This window comes from Oncorhynchus mykiss, chromosome 7 (assembly GCF_013265735.2).
Source record: "Oncorhynchus mykiss isolate Arlee chromosome 7, USDA_OmykA_1.1, whole genome shotgun sequence".
Lineage (NCBI taxonomy): Eukaryota > Metazoa > Chordata > Actinopteri > Salmoniformes > Salmonidae > Oncorhynchus > Oncorhynchus mykiss.
In genome coordinates, this window is record NC_048571.1 from 25,463,341 (window position 1) to 25,480,840 (window position 17,500).

The 17,500-nt window shown below is 48.5% G+C and overlaps 1 protein-coding gene across 2 annotated transcripts in view; it reads right to left on the reverse strand.

Annotated features, from left to right (window-relative positions):
- The window catches only part of nrp2a (neuropilin 2a), a 65,763-nt gene that overhangs the window by 30,970 nt on the left and 17,293 nt on the right, over window positions 1-17,500 (reverse strand). For both annotated transcript variants that reach the window (XM_036983064.1, XM_036983065.1), the window contains exons 3-7: window positions 15,652-15,833; window positions 8,742-8,972; window positions 6,807-6,962; window positions 6,265-6,434; window positions 3,238-3,393 (exon numbers count right to left, since the gene is read on the reverse strand). In XM_036983064.1, coding sequence (XP_036838959.1) covers window positions 3,238-3,393; window positions 6,265-6,434; window positions 6,807-6,962; window positions 8,742-8,972; window positions 15,652-15,833 — 895 coding nt within the window. The remainder of the gene's footprint in view (window positions 1-3,237; window positions 3,394-6,264; window positions 6,435-6,806; window positions 6,963-8,741; window positions 8,973-15,651; window positions 15,834-17,500) is intronic.

Genomic DNA, 17,500 nt, shown 5'->3' on the forward strand with positions numbered 1-17,500 from the left:
ACAACACGCTGCCAGTCACACATGTTCCAACAACACACTGCCAGTCACACATGTTCCAACAACACGCTGCCAGTCACACATGTTCCAACAACACGCTGCCAGTCACACAACTGAGCCACCTGAGCTTTTCCAATAAGAATAGCTTATTTTCTGTTTGCCACGGTGTGCACTAATGAATAAGACCCTAGTGCTACTTGCGTGATTCTTCAGATCCGCTTTATGAGAACTGCTGATGTTTCCAACCTTCTGTCGCTCACTGCGGAACAGTGACTAGAGACCTCCAGCTGCTGTTTCCGTGTGTCGGCACCCTGCTCCCCACTTCTCACACACACAGGCACACACACACACACACACACACGTCTGCACATCAATAAATACAGATGCAGACATGCACAGATTCACAAACAAACACAACCTGCAAACACAAGTCTCAATCCCTTTACTCATACTGTAGTTGCCTCATACCTGACGATACACCACCAAAGCCACATCTGGACGACATATCACCAGTGTGACATGCACGCACACACACACACATGAACACACCCCCCCCCCCCCCCCCCCCCCCGCACACACTCCGACACTCCCATTACCAGCCCGTTAGTTTAGATAGAAACTAACTGTTAAATGACAATCAGAAGGGCAAATCTCCTTTCATTGCCATGCCCCCCCATCGTGTTCCCTGGTTTAAACACTTAAAGGATCTCTAAGGGCTGAGGGCCAGGCTATAACTCCAACTCTGTGTGTCTGTCTGCACGCCACCATTGTTGGATTAACCGTCACGGAACATGCATATGGACAGGGGACGTTTGAGCTTGAATGGATCCAGATAATGTCCACTGAGAGGGCATTGAAAGAGGCGGTTAGAATAAGTATTATGACCGGTTTCTATGAGGTTTAGGGTGTGTGTGTGTGTGTGTGTGTGTGTACCAGACCTGTGCGTGTGTATGAACCAATAGAATAATCTAAAAATGTACAAACCCCGCACATCTATTTGAACCTACGTCTGGTATGCACATACTGTATGTATATTACTAGACAGACTGTGACCCCATTCTCGTACACACACACACCCCTGCTCAAAACTGATCTCCAGTCCAGACAGTCATCTCTAAGGTCAGTGGTGGTGTGTGTGTGTGTGTGGGGGGGGATTTCCATCTGTTTGAGTTTTTAATTTAATTCTAAATCCATTTCCTCAAATAATCGCTTCACAGACATCGTATGCCCCCCACCCGTCACACAAAGCTGAAACAGACAGACTGCGGCCCCAAAGAGAGAAAGGAGTTTGGGATATAAAAATAAAAAACCTGATTACACTCCCCCTCTCTACAGTCCACGGTGGCTTTAACATACACATCTGGGTCAGAGTTCACGTTTACATTGAGTATGAGTATTATATTCCTACCTTATCCCATTGACAAACATAAACAAACTCAAGCACGCACACAGATACAGACACACAGACAGAGACACAGACACAGACACACACACCAGCTGTGTTTACAACCCTACTGGTGTGTGTTTGTGTGTGTGAAAGCATGATGAATAGCAGAGATAGATATGGGCACACAGAGGACTCTATTGTTCATGTTTGGCAGGTTCCTCCCTCCCTCCTTTCCAATACTCCCTTCTTCCTCCCTTTATCAGGAAGACACTTCATGGGATAGGGACATGACTCATTCTCAACAGGAATCTGAATCTAATTCCCAGTCATTCCCACAGTATCATCGGAACAGCACCAACAGAGCAGCTAACTCTTCTGGCCTTGATAACTGGGATATATTTCAGACAAATTTAAGAAACGTTTTTAGTCTAGTTTTAGTTTGTATATTTTATAAAACAGCCCCAATACAACAGCTTCAATACCTCCTCACTTAGAGCCAAACTATTCTCATCTTCAATATGGTTCAAATGCTTTGGTGTCACAACTTCCACCGAAGTCGGGCTCCTCTCCTTGTTCGGGCTCCTCTCCCTGTTCGGGCGGCGTTCGGCGGATCGACGTCGCCGGCTTTCTAGCCATCGCCGCTCCATTTTCTCATTGATCCATTTGTTTTGTCTTGTTCCCTGCACACCTGCTTTTCATTACCCAATCACACTGCATGTATTCATTCCTCTGTTCCCCCTCATGTCTTTGTGTGAGATTGCTTTTGTGTTACGTGTCTATGTCGACGCGCTTTACTGGTATGCATTTATTCCTTGTTTCTGTTTCATGTTCATACAATATCATTGTGACTGTTTTGCGCGTTTTTTAAAATATATATATATATTATTTTTTCTTTTACCCCTTTTTCTCCCCAATTTCGTGGTATCCAATTGTTTTTAGTAGCTACTATCTTGTCTCATCGCTACAATTCCCGTACGGGCTCGGGAGAGACAAAGGTTGAAAGTCATGCGTCCTCCGATACACAACCCAACCAAGCCGCACTGCTTCTTAACACAGTGCGCATCCAACCCGGAAGCCAGCCGCACCAATGTGTCGGAGGAAACACCGTGCACCTGGCCACCCTGGTTAGCGCGCACTGCGCCCGAACCGCCACAGGAGTCGCTGGTGCGCGATGAGACAAGGATATCCCTACCAACCAAGCCCTCCCTAACCCGGACGACGCTAGGCCAATTGGTGCGTCGCCCCACAGACCTCCCGGTCACGGCCGGCTGCGACAGAGCCTGGGTGCGAACCCAGAGTCTCTGGTGGCACAGCTGGCGCTGCAGTACAGCGCCCTTAACCACTGCGCCACCCGTGAGGCGGTTTTGCGCGTTTTGCACGTTTGCATATTGGCTGGAGGTTTCGACGCAGTGGCGTCCGTCTGCTGGCTTCTCCTGCCTCAATAAAGTGTGTGCCTGTTCACAACACTCTGCTCTCCTGCACCTGACACCGCTCCCAGTACACACGCCATTGACATGTTGGTCAATCACACAAGATATATAGATTATAGATTTGTCTTGGGAGCGGTGTATTACATGACCCATGGTGGGAATTACATAACATTTACAGTTGAGTCATTTACATGTCTGGATAAGACACGCTTATCCAGAGCGAATTGAACCAGCTAGTCTCCCAGTGGGCAAAACGGTTAGAAGTGACGTCAATTTCGCATTCATTACGACGTTGTGTCAACCAGCTCTGCCAGCTAGGCTGCAGCTGAAAGAACTAATATCCAACCAACTGAGACTTTGAGAACTGGGTTCCACATTTGGGTTCTAGCTTTCAGGTTCCAGGTGCTACATTGGGGGGTTTACCTTGTGATTCTTGCCGTAGCGATAAGTCATCCAGTCCTCTCCATTGGTGCTGACCTCCAGCTTGAAGGTGGTCACGTAGTAGGACTTCTGGGTCTCCTTGGAGACTGCCCCCTGGGTGGCGATGCCTGTCAGCACCTTGAGGAAGTGGAGGTCCACCTGGGAGAGCGAGACAGAGCAATAGAGAGAGGAGAGAGAGGGGGGGGGAGAGAGAGAGAGAGAGGGAGGGGAGAGAGAGAGAGAGAGGGAGGGGAGAGAGAGAGAGAGGGAGGGGAGAGAGAGAGAGAGGGAGGGGAGAGAGAGAGAGAGGGAGGGGAGAGAGAGAGAGGGAGGGGAGAGAGAGGAGGGAGAGAGAGAGGGAGGGGAGAGAGAGAGAGAGGGGGAGGGGAGAGAGAGAGGAGGGAGGGGAGAGAGAGAGAGAGAGGAGGGAGAGAGAGAGAGGAGAGAGAGAGAGAGAGAGAGAGAGAGAGAGAGAGAGAGAGCGAGAGAGAGAGAGCGAGAGAGAGAGAGAGAGAGAGAGCGAGAGAGAGCGAGCGAGCGAGCGATAGAGAGAGAGAGGGAGTGGTGGAAGGGGGAAGAGAGGGGGAGCGATAATGAGATACATTTCAGAAGAAGCAGAAGATACATTTCCATTTATTACAAAATAAAAGGACAATTTATTTGATTCAATACATTTCAATTCTATTCTGCTCTATTCTACCTTCCTTTATTTTTCCATGTGCAGAGAGAGAACGAGATACCAAGTAGGTAAGGTTATTGGGACAACAGAGATATGAAGTAACGATGCAGATCCTGCACTCCTTTGAGCCAAATACCCACACAGATACGTCTAGACATCACATGCTGTACAGGTCTGATCCGCAACTACAGAACACTTTTGGTTGAGGTTATTGCTGCCAAATAAGGGTCAACCAGGTATTAAATCCAAGGGTTCACATTCTTTTCCCACCCTACACCCTGGATGTTTACCTGGATTTCTGCATAAATTGTTCATTAAATTTGATCGGATCTTCGTCTAGATCGGAACAATAGACAAACACAGTCTGCTTAAACGAATAACACACAAACAATTATAATTTTGTATGTCTTTATTGAACACACCGTGTAAACATTCACAGTGTAGGGTGGTAAAAGTATGTGAACCCTTGGATTTAATACGGCAGGGTAGCCTAGTGGTTAGAGCGTTGGACTAGTAACCGGAAGGTTGCGAGTTCAAACCCCCGAGCTGACAAGGTACAAATCTGTCGTTCTGCCCCTGAACAGGCAGTTAACCCACTGTTCCCAGGCCGTCATTGAAAATAAGAATTTGTTCTTAACTGACTTGCCTGGTTAAATAAAGGTAAAAAAAAAAAAAAAAAAAAAATACCTGGTTGACCCTTATTTGGCAGCAATAACCTCAACCAAATGTTTTCTGTGGTTGCGGACCAGACCTGTACAACGGTCAGGAGGAATTTTGGACCATTCCTCTTTACAAAACTGTTTCAGTTCAGCAATATTCTTGGGATGTCTGGTGTGAACTGCTCTCTTGAGGTCATGCCACAGCATCTCAAATTGGGTTGAGGTCAGGACTCTGACTGGGCCATTCCAGAAGGGGTATTTTCTTCTGTTGAAGCCATTCTGTTGTTGATTTACTTCTGTGTTTTGGGGTCGTTGTCCTGTTGCATCACCCAACTTCTGTTGAGCTTCAATTGGCGGACAGATAGCCTTATATTCTCCTGCAAAATGTCTTGCTAAACTTGGGAATTCATTTTTCCGTCGATGACAGCAAGCTGTCCAGGCCCTGAGGCAGCAAAACAGCCCCAAACCATGAAGCTCCCTCCACCATACCTTATTTTTGGGAGGAGGTTTTGATGTTGGTGTCCTGTGCCTTTTTTTTCTCCACACAAACTGTTATGTGTTCCTTCCAAACAACACAACTTTAGTTTAATCTGTCCACAGAATATTTTGCCAGAAGCACTGTGGAACATCCAGGTGCTCTTTTGCAAACTTCAGAGGTGCAGCAATGTTTTTTTTTTGGACAGCAGTGGCTTCTTCCGTGGTGTCCTCCCATGAACACCATTCTTGTTTAGTGTTTTACCTGTCGTAGATTCGTCAACAGAGCTGTTAGCATGTTCCAGAGATTTCTGTAAATCTTTAGGTGACACTCTAGGATTCTTCTTAACCTCACTGAGCATTCTGCGCTGTGCTCTTGCAGTCATCTTTGCAGGACAGCCACTCCTAGGGAGAGTAGCAACAGTGCTGAACTTTCTCCATTTATAGACAATGTGTCTTACCGTGGACTGATGAACATCAAGGCTTTTAGAGGTACTTTTGTAACCCTTTCCAGCTTTATGCAAGTCAACAGTTCTTAATCTGACGGTCTTCTGAGATCTCTTTTGTTCGAGGCATGGTTCACATAGCAAAGTCAAATTTCGTGAGTGTTTCTTATAGGGCAGGGCATCTCAAACCAACATCTCCAATCTCGTCTCATTGATTGGACTCCAGGTCAGCTGACTTCTCACACCAATTAGCTTTTGGAGAAGTCATTAGCCTAGGGGTTCACATACTTTTCCCAAACCTACACTGTGAATGTTTAAATGATGTATTCAATATAGACAAGAAAAATACAATCATTTGTGTGTTATTAGTTTAATCAGACTGTGTTCATCTATTGTTGTCTTGCCACTGTATGTCCATCTGTCACATAGACAGGGGGGGGGGGGGGGGGGGGTGCTGCCTGGCCCTATGGGGCTGCTGTTGGGGAGGGAGAGCGGGATAAGGGAGAGGAGGAGGTAAAAAAAATCAATGGCACACTATTCCACTGCTAACAGCCCATTCCTGAGTAGCGAACTCATCTATCAAGTGACAGATCGCATCCTGCATCTGCTCCGCACACTGCATATTGTCAAAACAGTGTTTGATTGTGTGTGTGTGTGTGTGTGTGTGTGTGTGTGTGTGTGTGCGTTTTGTGTGTGTGTCTGTGTGTGGGTCTATGTGTGTGTCTCTCGCTGTCTCTCTCGCTGTGTCTCTTTTTTTTTTTAACTGTCTGACCTGGATGTACTCCTTGGTGCTGTCCTCGCTGGGTGTCCAGGCGTTGTCCATGTTGTTGAGCCTGGCCTGGCGAGGGGACCAGCGCCCGTCGTAGAAGGAGGACGAGGCTGAGATCTGGTCGTCCGAAATCTTCCCCGACTCCAGACCAAACGCTGTGCTGCAGTGGAACGCTGTGGAGGGGGGGGGGGGGGGGGGGGGGGGGGGGGGGGGGGGTTAGAGGGGAAGAGAGCGAAAAGGGCGCAGGTGAGGGAGGGTGTGGTTAGGAGACAGAGAGAGTTTGGTGGAAAGAGGGGGACCAGAGTTAGAGGCGGAGGGACACCAGAGGGAAAGAAAGAGAGAAGAGGGAGTGAAAAGGAGAGAGAGGTCAAGAGAGGCAGAGAGAGAAAGTGCCTACGAGGGCAATAGGACACATATAGAACGGTAGAGGGAGCGAGAGATGGAAGGAAAGAGAGAAACAGAAAGGGATATGGGAACGCGAGAACAGGAGAACGAGAAAACAAAAGACAGACGGACAGACAGAGAGAGAGGCGGGAGAGGCTTACTGTCATTGACTTCTTTGTGTGTCATGTTGTAGCGGGCTGAGAAGCCGTCTTTGGCCACAGCCATGTCCGTGTGGAAGGACAGAGACAGCAGACCAGACGATGACTTGATCTCAGGAGGAATCTTAGTACCACAGTAACGACCAATCAGAGGGCCCACTGGAAACACACACAGACAAAAATAGTTAGGAGGGGTCTTCATTCAACATATACAGTATGTTTTCAGTGTTCAAAATAAACCGATGTAAATGTTTTATTTAACAAGGCAAGTCAGTTAAGAACAAATTCTTATTTACAATGACGGCCTACCGGGGAACAGCGGGTTAACTGCCTTGTTCAGGGGCAGAACGACAGATTTTTACCTTGTCGAAGAAAATACTTGTGGACCTTTTAATATACTTATTTCACAAAATAAAATAAAAACTTGCACGTTTATTCGATATATTCCTGCAAAAAGCAAACTCGGATGCGGTTTCCTATTTTTTATATATTTATTTCAGGATTTTAACATGTTTCATTAGCATCCCTGCATTTCATGGAATGTGAGCATCTCCATTGAAAGTGCTTTTTGGTCCAGACATGGGCTTAAACTGGAGTAAGCATCTAATGAAAAGGCTGAAGGTCTGTGTCTCAGCGTGAGTCTCTCCATCTCGTGTGGTTTAGGCTGGGATTAAGACCCACTGTGGGGGCAGACTTTAGATTATACACGGCTGTCACCCAATCTTCTCAATCCCACCCAATCCGCCAGGATTACAGACACACACACACAACGTTCCGGAAGATTCCCCAAATCAGCTTTCCATTCTTTTCCTTCAGATCTAAAGACTCTCCAGTGTTTCGACTAATGTGCTCGATGGGGTTGGGCTCAATTCCACGTCAATTCAGTCAATCAAGGAAGTTCATTGAAATTCTTAATTCAAGTCATGAAAAATCCCTTGTTTAAAAAAAAAAAAAAAACTATTCTTGAATTGGAATTTCAATGTATTTCAATGAATCTTGCCTCTCTTCTTTGAGTTGAAATGGAACCTGATGCCCAGTACTTTAGTTTTAGTCTGTAAAGTTTTAGTCTGTAAATGTAATGTAATTCCCACATGGGTCATGTTATACAAAAGACTCATTTCTACTTGTGTGATTGACCAAAGCATTTGAACCACAGTGAAAATGGGAGTAGTTTGGCCCTAAGTGAGGAGGTATTGAAGCTGTTGTATTGGCCATTTCAAGTTCAAAAAAATATTTGAGCAAGTGAGAGTCAAAATTCTCCTCTCTACTAATCTATCAGCATCTTGCTCCCAGCCCCAGCGGTAGAAAACGGAGCGTTTTGATACCGCTCTCCAGAGCTTTCTCCCACTGGTGCTTTCCCCTTCCCTTCCTCTCCTGATCTCTCCTGATACCACTAGCATGTAGCTACGGTGCGTTATGTAACCCACAGGCGCATCACCGCCACGGCAACCGATACCCCTCATACATGCACTCTCACTCTCGCTTCCAGTGTGACATTTCCCCTAGGTACAGATCTAGGATTAGCCTCCCCTCCCCCAATCCTAACCTTAAACATTCGTGAGAAAAATTTTAAATTGACCCAAGAACAGCATCTAGGGGCAACTTCACCGTACTCCCTATTCCCAAACAGGAAGAAAGTGCTGTGTGATAAGGGCAGATTGAAGCAAGGGGGAAGTAGGCCTGATGAAGGGGATGAATGGGAAACAAGTCATGGGAAAAGCTTAGTCCTGGGAGGTGTAGGATGGCTAATGCAGGAAGGGGCTAGTTCCTGGATTGTTATTGAGACAAAGGCCGCAGAAAAAGCTCCATTGCGGTATTGTAGACGATGTGTGTGGGTATGTGTGTGTTTGTGTTCAAACACATGCATGTGCCTCATACAGTGTGTATGTGTGTGTGTGTGTACACATGCATATGTGTATGTGTCTGGTAAGCACTCACCCTGGGGCAGCCCGTCCCACACGTCCAGCCAGTCGTACTTGCAGTCTCCCTCTCCTGACAGCAGGGGGTCGTTCTCCAGGTCAAAGGTCAAGAAGGTCAGGGTCACGTCCATGTGGGGCGGAGTTATGATGATGTAAGAACATTCCAGGTTGTGGGGGTACTTGTCGGGGAAGCCAGGGGACTCGATCACTCCGGAAGGACTGGTGAAATTCCGGAAACAGAATTCCGATCCTATGGCGAACACACACAGGACACAGACATGAGACATTTTTCACAGGAAAGCAATCATTTTTTACCAGTAGGGCATTTTATCGATGACAAGACATTTGCCACTGCAAGACAGCAATAATAGAATCCAGTCGCAGTTCATTGTGCAACACACATACACACACACATGCACTCTCACACACACATGCACTCTCACACACAGGGCGGAAGGTACCCTAGCGGTTAGACCAATGGGCCTGGATCCTTAAGGTTGCTCGTTCAAATCGCAGAGCCGACAAGGTGAAAAAAATCTGCCGATCTGCCCTTGTGCAAGGCACTTAAGCCTAATTGGTCCAGGGTGGCAGTCAATAATGGCTGATCCCTGGCCGTGACCCCACTCTCCGAGGGTGTGTCAGGGAGAGTTGGGATATGCAACAACAAAAACATTTCCATTTCCATACCTCACACTCGTACAGGTGACCCACGTGTACACGCAGCGAAACAGGACAAATATAAGCACCCCCATTTGACCTTTGACACACACACACGCCTCATCATAAACCTCATATTCGCCCCCACAACCCAGTAAGCTCTGCATTCACTCCCTTGCTTCAACAAAATAAGAGAAAAGAAAAACACAAGCCAAATCAAACGGGAGTAAACTCGCTAAGCGGCCCGGCAGCTCATTAGCTATGCAGATTTATGCGCCCTGGGCGGCTCACCTTGAGTTCTCGACAGATGTGCCTCCCATATAAACTTCCCCCTGAGTTACTGAGGGTTTATGGACGCGCACATTCATGATTTGTGATGTGCACGTCGCTCTCTCTCTCTCTCTCTCTCTCTCTCTCTCTCTCTCTCTCTCTCTCTCTCCTCTCTCTCTCTCTCCTCTCTCTCTCCTTCTCTCTCTCTCTCTCTCTCTCCCTCCCTCTCTCTCTCTCTCCCTCCCTCTCTCTCTCCCTCTCTCTCTCCCTCCCTCTCTCTCATTTATTCAAAGCACTGATCAAATATACTTTTGCACCTTACAATCCCCAACCTCTTCTGTGTTCCCACCTCTCACCCTGTTTCTCTCTCTTGTCTTCTCTATCCTCCGCCTCTCTGGTTATTCAAAGCTCTAACAACAGCAATGGTATAGAACGGACATGTCCTTGAGGTGTACTGTGTATACATTTTTGAGGTGTACTGTGTATACATTGTTGAGGTGTACTGTGTATACATTGTTGAGTTGTACTGTGTATACATTGTTGAGGGGCAGGGCATGTAGAAAGAGCAGCACAGTGGAAGAAGCCTGGAAAGTGGAAAGAGGGAATAGAAGACCAGATTAGCAACAGCAAACAGACAAGCACCCCCCCCCCCCCCCCCCCCCCCCCAGATCTGATATGACCTAGTACTTCAACCACATGTGGTCTACCCCTAATTCACAACAACCCCAACCATCACCACGGGGCAGTGTTTGAATGTTCTCTCAAAGGCCTTTGTGTGTGTGTGTGTGTGTGTACGTGTTTGCTTGCGCATGTGTGTTGTCCCTCCGTGCATGTATGTGTGTGTGTGCGCGCGCGTGTCTGTGTCTCCATTGGTCAGTCAGACCCTCTCGTTTAACGAGTAGAGGCAAGGCCAGTGTGATGCCTGCCTTAACCAGTCACTATGCCGGCCACACTGTTATAGACCTCATGGAGATGAGGACTGCTGCCTTTCACCGCAGGACGAGAGGAGAGACACACACACACACACACGAGAAAGCATGCCAAAGCACTTCTCCAGCAAGGTCTACTACTGCTCATTGACTGGCCCTCACTGAATAGGCAATGTGTGTGTGTGTGTGTGTGTGTGTGTGTGTGTGTGTGTGTGTGTGTGTGTGTGTGTGTGTGTGAAAGAGGGCTTCAATCACACCATTGCATTGTCTATATTAGCCCAGTGTGTGTTACCACCAGCTTCGCACACGCTGACATCGCCACATGCCAAATATGTGTGTGAGAGATGGTGTGTATGCATGAGTACTCTCCCTTTTGTTAGTCCTTATTAGTTCAACTATATGAACATTCCAAAAACAAGCCCCTCTTCCCCCCACACACACGCCTGGTTTGCACATTTCACCACGAGCAGCCATTTGGCAAGAGCTGTCTGCCGGCGGGGGGTTGAGGAGGGGGAGGGGGGAGAGGGAGGGGTGAGTGGGTGAGTTGCTGGGTAGAAATGCATCGGGCGCTTTCCGCTCGAGTGCCTGACGGAGTAGTCGCTGCACATTTTGTCAGGGAATCCCCCCTCCCTCCCTCCCACGCTCCATTCCTTCCTCCCCCCATCCCTAGGAGGAATGTGCGTAGCCTGTTCATTCACCCTCTTCCCCCCCCTGCTCCTGTTTTCGTCTTCCTCTCCCTCCTCCTCGTGCAACCTCATGCTGTGAGAGTTCACCTCCACGTTTGTGCACGTCTGTTGCACATCTCAACCTCTGACACTCCCCTTCTCTCACTCTCCCACTCTACCGTTCTCCCTCTCTGCCTCGCAGCCTACTCTCGCTGGAGTCAACCCGAGGGTTCTGCGGAAATACACTTGAGGGGTGTGTGTTCGTGTGTCTGGATTCCAAAGGTGACCCTACAGACCGAGTTAGGGGGGGACAGAGTCAACCATGACCCCAAGGGGGAACCACAGAAAGATCAATCACGATTGGCTGCGCTAGTGCTGGAGGCTGGTGGAGGTCGCTTGGCGGGAAGTCTTCCCGCTGTAGCCGTGGTAACAGTGTCACAGTAACAGTCACATGACAGGGGGCGGAGTGGGGGGCTGGTTTGGTATGAGGGGTTAATACGCCAGTGTGTGTGAGAAAAGTAGGGCACAACAATAATGGGGGAGGGAGGGCAGTGGGGTGTACTTTCACCACTGTGGGGTTATGGTGCGGGTGTGGGGGATGCGGGTGGGGTGGGGTTGGAGGGTTGTTGTTTTGGGGCACACGCTCCCCCAGGGGGAGGGGATGGGGGCTCAGGGGAAAATGGATCAGGGAATACAGTTTAGGGTGAGAAGTCAAATATCTTATTGCTGTTTATTATCCCTGTATCCATTATTGGCACTGAACATAGGAAGGGAGGTACAGTATACACAAACACATATGCATGTCTGCACACACACTCTGCTTACTTAACAGTGTATTCTCTGAGTGAAGCTACAACAGACTCCTCCTCATTCACCTCGGGTGCTGATGGCAGTCTAGGAAAAGAGACTGCAAGGGTCGTGTTCATTTGGCACCAAACGGAAGAAAACAGACTGAAACAGGGTGGGGCTATTACTTGGACTTGCCCAATAAGAAACACTGATTTTAGTTTCAGTTGCAAACTGTTTTCGAAACGTGTTCCCGTTGTGTGCCCCAATGAACACGACCCTGATCAGCAGCGAAAGTAGGACTGACAGACACGCCTCCAAGCTGTGTATTGACCTAAGATCATATCTCCTCTAGTGACGCACTCCTTCAAAAACACACACGGATGCATAAACACACACACTGCACGCGCACACTTAAATAAGACGAGAACATGTACACACACACACACACACACACACACACACACGGCAAGTGCACACAAATAAGACTAGAACACACAGCCCTCATGCACAAACATCAATGTAAATAAACAACAGCTCTCTCACTGGGGGTTGTGCCTGGCAGTCTCTAATGTTCTCCCAGAACTCGCACACTACTGGGGTTTGTGGAGCGATTTGTCCCGAACCTGACTTGTTAAAACAAACAACCATGATGGGTGTAGGATGCAGAGGGAGAGAACAGCGCCCTCCAAAACATGTGCTCTGCGTGTCGATCTCTCTCGCACAGAAACACACGCAGGCACAGACACACACACACACACACAGAGCACGCACGCACACACACACATCTATACGCCTACTTAGACACAAACAAAATCCTATAACGACCAAGCACACTGTAACCACCCACGGACACATATCGCACACGCATACCATTGTTTTTTGCACCCCAAATGCATAGTAGGCTCTTGTTAAAACCATGGCAACAGCATACCCATCCATTCTGTTAGAGTGTGTGTATGTGTGTATAATACCAGCCCTATCACATCATCATATCATTGTGCTGGTGGCCTTGGTAACAGAGCTAAATGACAAAACTGGGCCACGTTCAAATCAAGTTTAAAAATGTTTGGAAACAGAGGAGGTACTACTACACGAATCCCACCCAAACATCCATGTCAATGGGATCTTACAAGCAAAGAGCAGCTCAATATAGAACGTATCAGTATAGCTCAGTACAGTGAGTGTACTGTATGTCAAGTACACTTCCTCTTATGGACTACCACCACCAGCACCATGGTTAAACTCAAATCCCAACTCATCCTCACTCTACCCTCTCCCTCTCCCAGTAATCATCTCCCTATACCGCCTGTAGCCCCTCTCAATCCCTCATCCTCACTCTACCCTCTCCCTCTCCCAGTAATCATCTCCCTATACCGCCTGTAGCCCCTCTCAATCCCTCATCCTCACTCTACCCTCTCCCAGTAATCATCTCCCTATACCGCCTGTAGCCCCTCTCAATCCCTCATCCTCACTCTACCCTCTCCCTCTCCCAGTAATCATCTCCCTATACCGCCTGTAGCCCCTCTCAATCCCTCATCCTCACTCTACCCTCTCCCTCTCCCAGTAATCATCTCCCTATACCGCCTGTAGCCCCTCTCAATCCCTCATCCTCACTCTACCCTCTCCCTCTCCCAGTAATCATCTCCCTATACCGCCTGTAGCCCCTCTCAATCCCTCATCCTCACTCTACCCTCTCCCTCTCCCAGTAATCATCTCCCTATACCGCCTGTAGCCCCTCTCAATCCCTCATCCTCACTCTACCCTCTCCCTCTCCCAGTAATCATCTCCCTATACCGCCTGTAGCCCCTCTCAATCCCTCATCCTCACTCTACCCTCTCCCTCTCCCAGTAATCATCTCCCTATACCGCCTGTAGCCCCTCTCAATCCCTCATCCTCACTCTACCCTCTCCCTCTCCCAGTAATCATCTCCCTATACCGCCTGTAGCCCCTCTCAATCCCTCTCCCCCACCCTGCCCCCTCCTCCTCATCATCTCCCTATACCGCCTGTAACCCCTCTCAATCACTCTCCCCCACACTGCCCCCTCCTCCTCCCCCCTCCCTCCTCATCATCTCCTCACCGCCTGTAACCCCTCTCAATCACTCTCCCCCACCCTGCCCCCTCCTCCTCCCCCCTCCCTCCTCATCATCTCCCTATACCGCCTGTAGCCCCTCTCAATCACTCTACCCCACCCTGCCCCCTCCTCCTCCCCCCTCCCTCATCATCATCATCTCCTTACCGCCTGTAACCCCTCTCAATCACTCTCCCCCACCCTGCCCCCTCCTCTTCACCCCTCCCTCCTCATCATCTCCCTATACCGCCTGTAACCCCTCTCAATCACTCTCCCCCTCCCTGCCCCCTCCTCCTCACCCCTCCCTCCTCATCATCTCCCTATACCGCCTGTAACCCCTCTCAATCACTCTCCCCCACCCTGTCCCCTCCTCCTCACCCCTCCTTCCTCATCATCTCCCTATACCGCCTGCAACCCCTCTCAATCACTCTCCCCCACCCTGCCCCCTCCCCCCCCCCTCCCTCCTCATCATCTCCCTATACCGCCTGTAGCCCCTCTCAATCACTCTCCCCCACCCTGCCCCCTCCTCCTCACCCCTCCCTCCTCATCATCTCCTCACCGCCTGTAACCCCTCTCAGCCATCCTCCCCCTCTAGATGAAGCAGATCCCAGGCCAGTTAATTTTATTTTTTATTTTTATTTTACCTTTATTTAACCAGGCAAGTCAGTTAAGAACAAATTCTTATTTTCAATGACGGCCTGGGAACAGTGGGTTAACTGCCTGTTCAGGGGCAGAACGACAGATTTGTACCTTGTCAGCTCGGGGGTTTGAACTAGCAAACTTCCGGTTACTAGTCCAACGCTCTAACCACTAGGCCTCCTGAGATACTTTTCAGACAGGATGAAAAGAGTTAAAGGCTTACCCACGTTTATTTTCCTCCCTGCCTCTCTTGAAGCTAATTGGTCTGGGAGTGGTCTGGGAGTGTCTGGGTGTGTGTGTGTGTGTGTGAGGCGGCGAGGTGAGCGCGCGTGTGTTTGTGTGTAATAGGTGTGCATGGGTGAGGTAGACGCCCACCACGTTAAGGAGAAGGTCATCATAGGTCCTTCTGCCCAAGGCATCCATAGCAAGAACTCAGTCAACCATCCATGTTCCACAAGGCTAGTTAGCTAGTTAGGGGAATGACCACCCAGAGCCATTGGAGAGAGTTTGGCCATTGTGGTTTCAACCCCAAAAATGTATTAGGATGAACTTAGATCACATTTACATGGTTGAAAGCCATGTTAGCACCTCATGGGCAATATTGACCAACACAGGTTTCCAAATGCACATTTATATTGAATAAATAGAAATCTCAGAGGCAACAACTTGGCGTCCATTTAAGATTGGCCAAAGTCTCTCTGCATATGTCTCCATCCCGACCTAACGGTAACCAGTCAAACATCAACGTCCCAATCACACAACCAATAACACCCCCCCCCCCCCCCCCCCCCCTCTGCTCACCGGGCAGAATTAGAGAATTCACTCACCTGTCTTAAAGATCATGAAAACCTCCCAAAATAACAACCACTAAAAACGCCTCAACAACGAAGCGCCGGACATAATGGGCTCACCTGTCTTGAAGATCTCGTAGCGCAGCGAGAAGCCAGCCCCCTGGTGGGCGTAGTCTGAGACAAACTTGATGTGCAGGGCAGTACCAGAAGAGATGATGGCTGGGGGGGCGATGTTACTGCAGTGTTTACCCAGCAGCTCAGCCGAGTCCGAGCCGCCATCGCGGATCTCAATGAAGTCGTACCTGAGAATGAGACATGGAGAATTTCGTGAGAAATCCTGGAAATGTTTTTACGCGTGGTGTCCATATTAGGACAGCCTCAGGGTCAGCAGGAATTGATTTCATCTCAGGAAGAGTTGTTTTGGTCTAATCAAAACTAAGGCTGTCCTAATATGGACGACGTACCTGTGGATTTATTTAATCATGTGTACGCTAAAAGAGGTGCTTTGAGAAGGATGTATTGATTTCAGGAGAATGTTGAATGGATGATTCAAGCTTATAAAACCAAGGACAAAGAGAAGAATAGAGAAGAAAACAGCTTTGGGGCTCAATGTGATTGAACTCTAGTCCACATGACCTTTGACCCATTAACCCAAATTCTTAACTGTCATTTCAGAGACAGAGAGAGGTGAAACTTGGACTCAGACAAATCCTCACCTGCCGCTCCAAAATTAGCCAACTCAACAGAAAAACGAGTCGCTGACACTTATGAAGCTGGGAGAGGGGTCACGGTGTGTGTGCTTGCATGACAGGCATGCGTGTGTGTGTTCTTCTACATAGAAGATCATAAGAAATCCCAGGACATAGTGTCTATAGTACTGTAATAAGCTCACAGTTGCGGTCACAACCTCCAAACAGTTGTCACTGACTAGTGGGATATTCATTTCCCAGTGAGCAAACAATTTCAGGTTTTTGCTTGGCAGGCCTTATATCTGTATTGGCATTAGTCAATAGTCATGAATGCAACTGTTTATGTCAAATTGTTTATCAGCTTGTAGCCATGGTTGTCCTGTAAGGAAAAGGGTAAAACACGTATAATGTGATGCTAAACATGAGGGCAGAGCAAGCAGATGAAGGAAAATAGTGAATTTCAGCTTTTCCACGGTGGATTTCCTGGGACGGATAATTAACAAGCGTCCCCCCTCAACCCTCCCCTGGATATGTGACGGAGACGTCAAACAAGAGCCGCTGAAACAGCCTCACATCTAATTACAATGAAAGGCCTTCAGCAGCCTTCAGCACAGCACTGGATCACTGTTCTGTGTGTGACCCACATGTGCACACACACACACACACACACACACACACACACACACACACACAATACAGCACACACACACACACATACACACACACACACACACACACATAATACAGCACACACACACACACACACACACACACACACACACACAAATAATACAGCCCCATACACGGTCATTGGGAGCAGGAATGTTTAGATTGACATAGTCTCTAGAGAGCCGTGTCCATCAACGGTGGTTCTGGGAACCTCACAGGGCGTGCACATATTTGTTCCAGCCTAGCAGTAACGCTCCCGATTTATGAGAGCGAAGTGAAGTGCGTTTGTGCTGGGCTGGAACAAAAGCCTGCACAGGCCCAGGATCAAACTTCACTAATGAGAGGGCCTTGATCCAATTCACACACCCTCCTACCTAAGGCCACACCACGGTGGCTATTCAAAGAGGTTTACGCCAGAGCTCCCTTGGTGAAGTGTGTGTGTGTACAAAGTATGTGTGTTTTTGGGCTGTAACTGACACATGCTTAAGGAAAACACACACACGCACACACACACACTACAGCGTGTACGCAAAAGATAAAAGGCCTGAGAAGGAACTGAGAGCCTAATTAGGTTTTAATTGATTTGGGAGTGGACTCTCTCGCCTGTCATG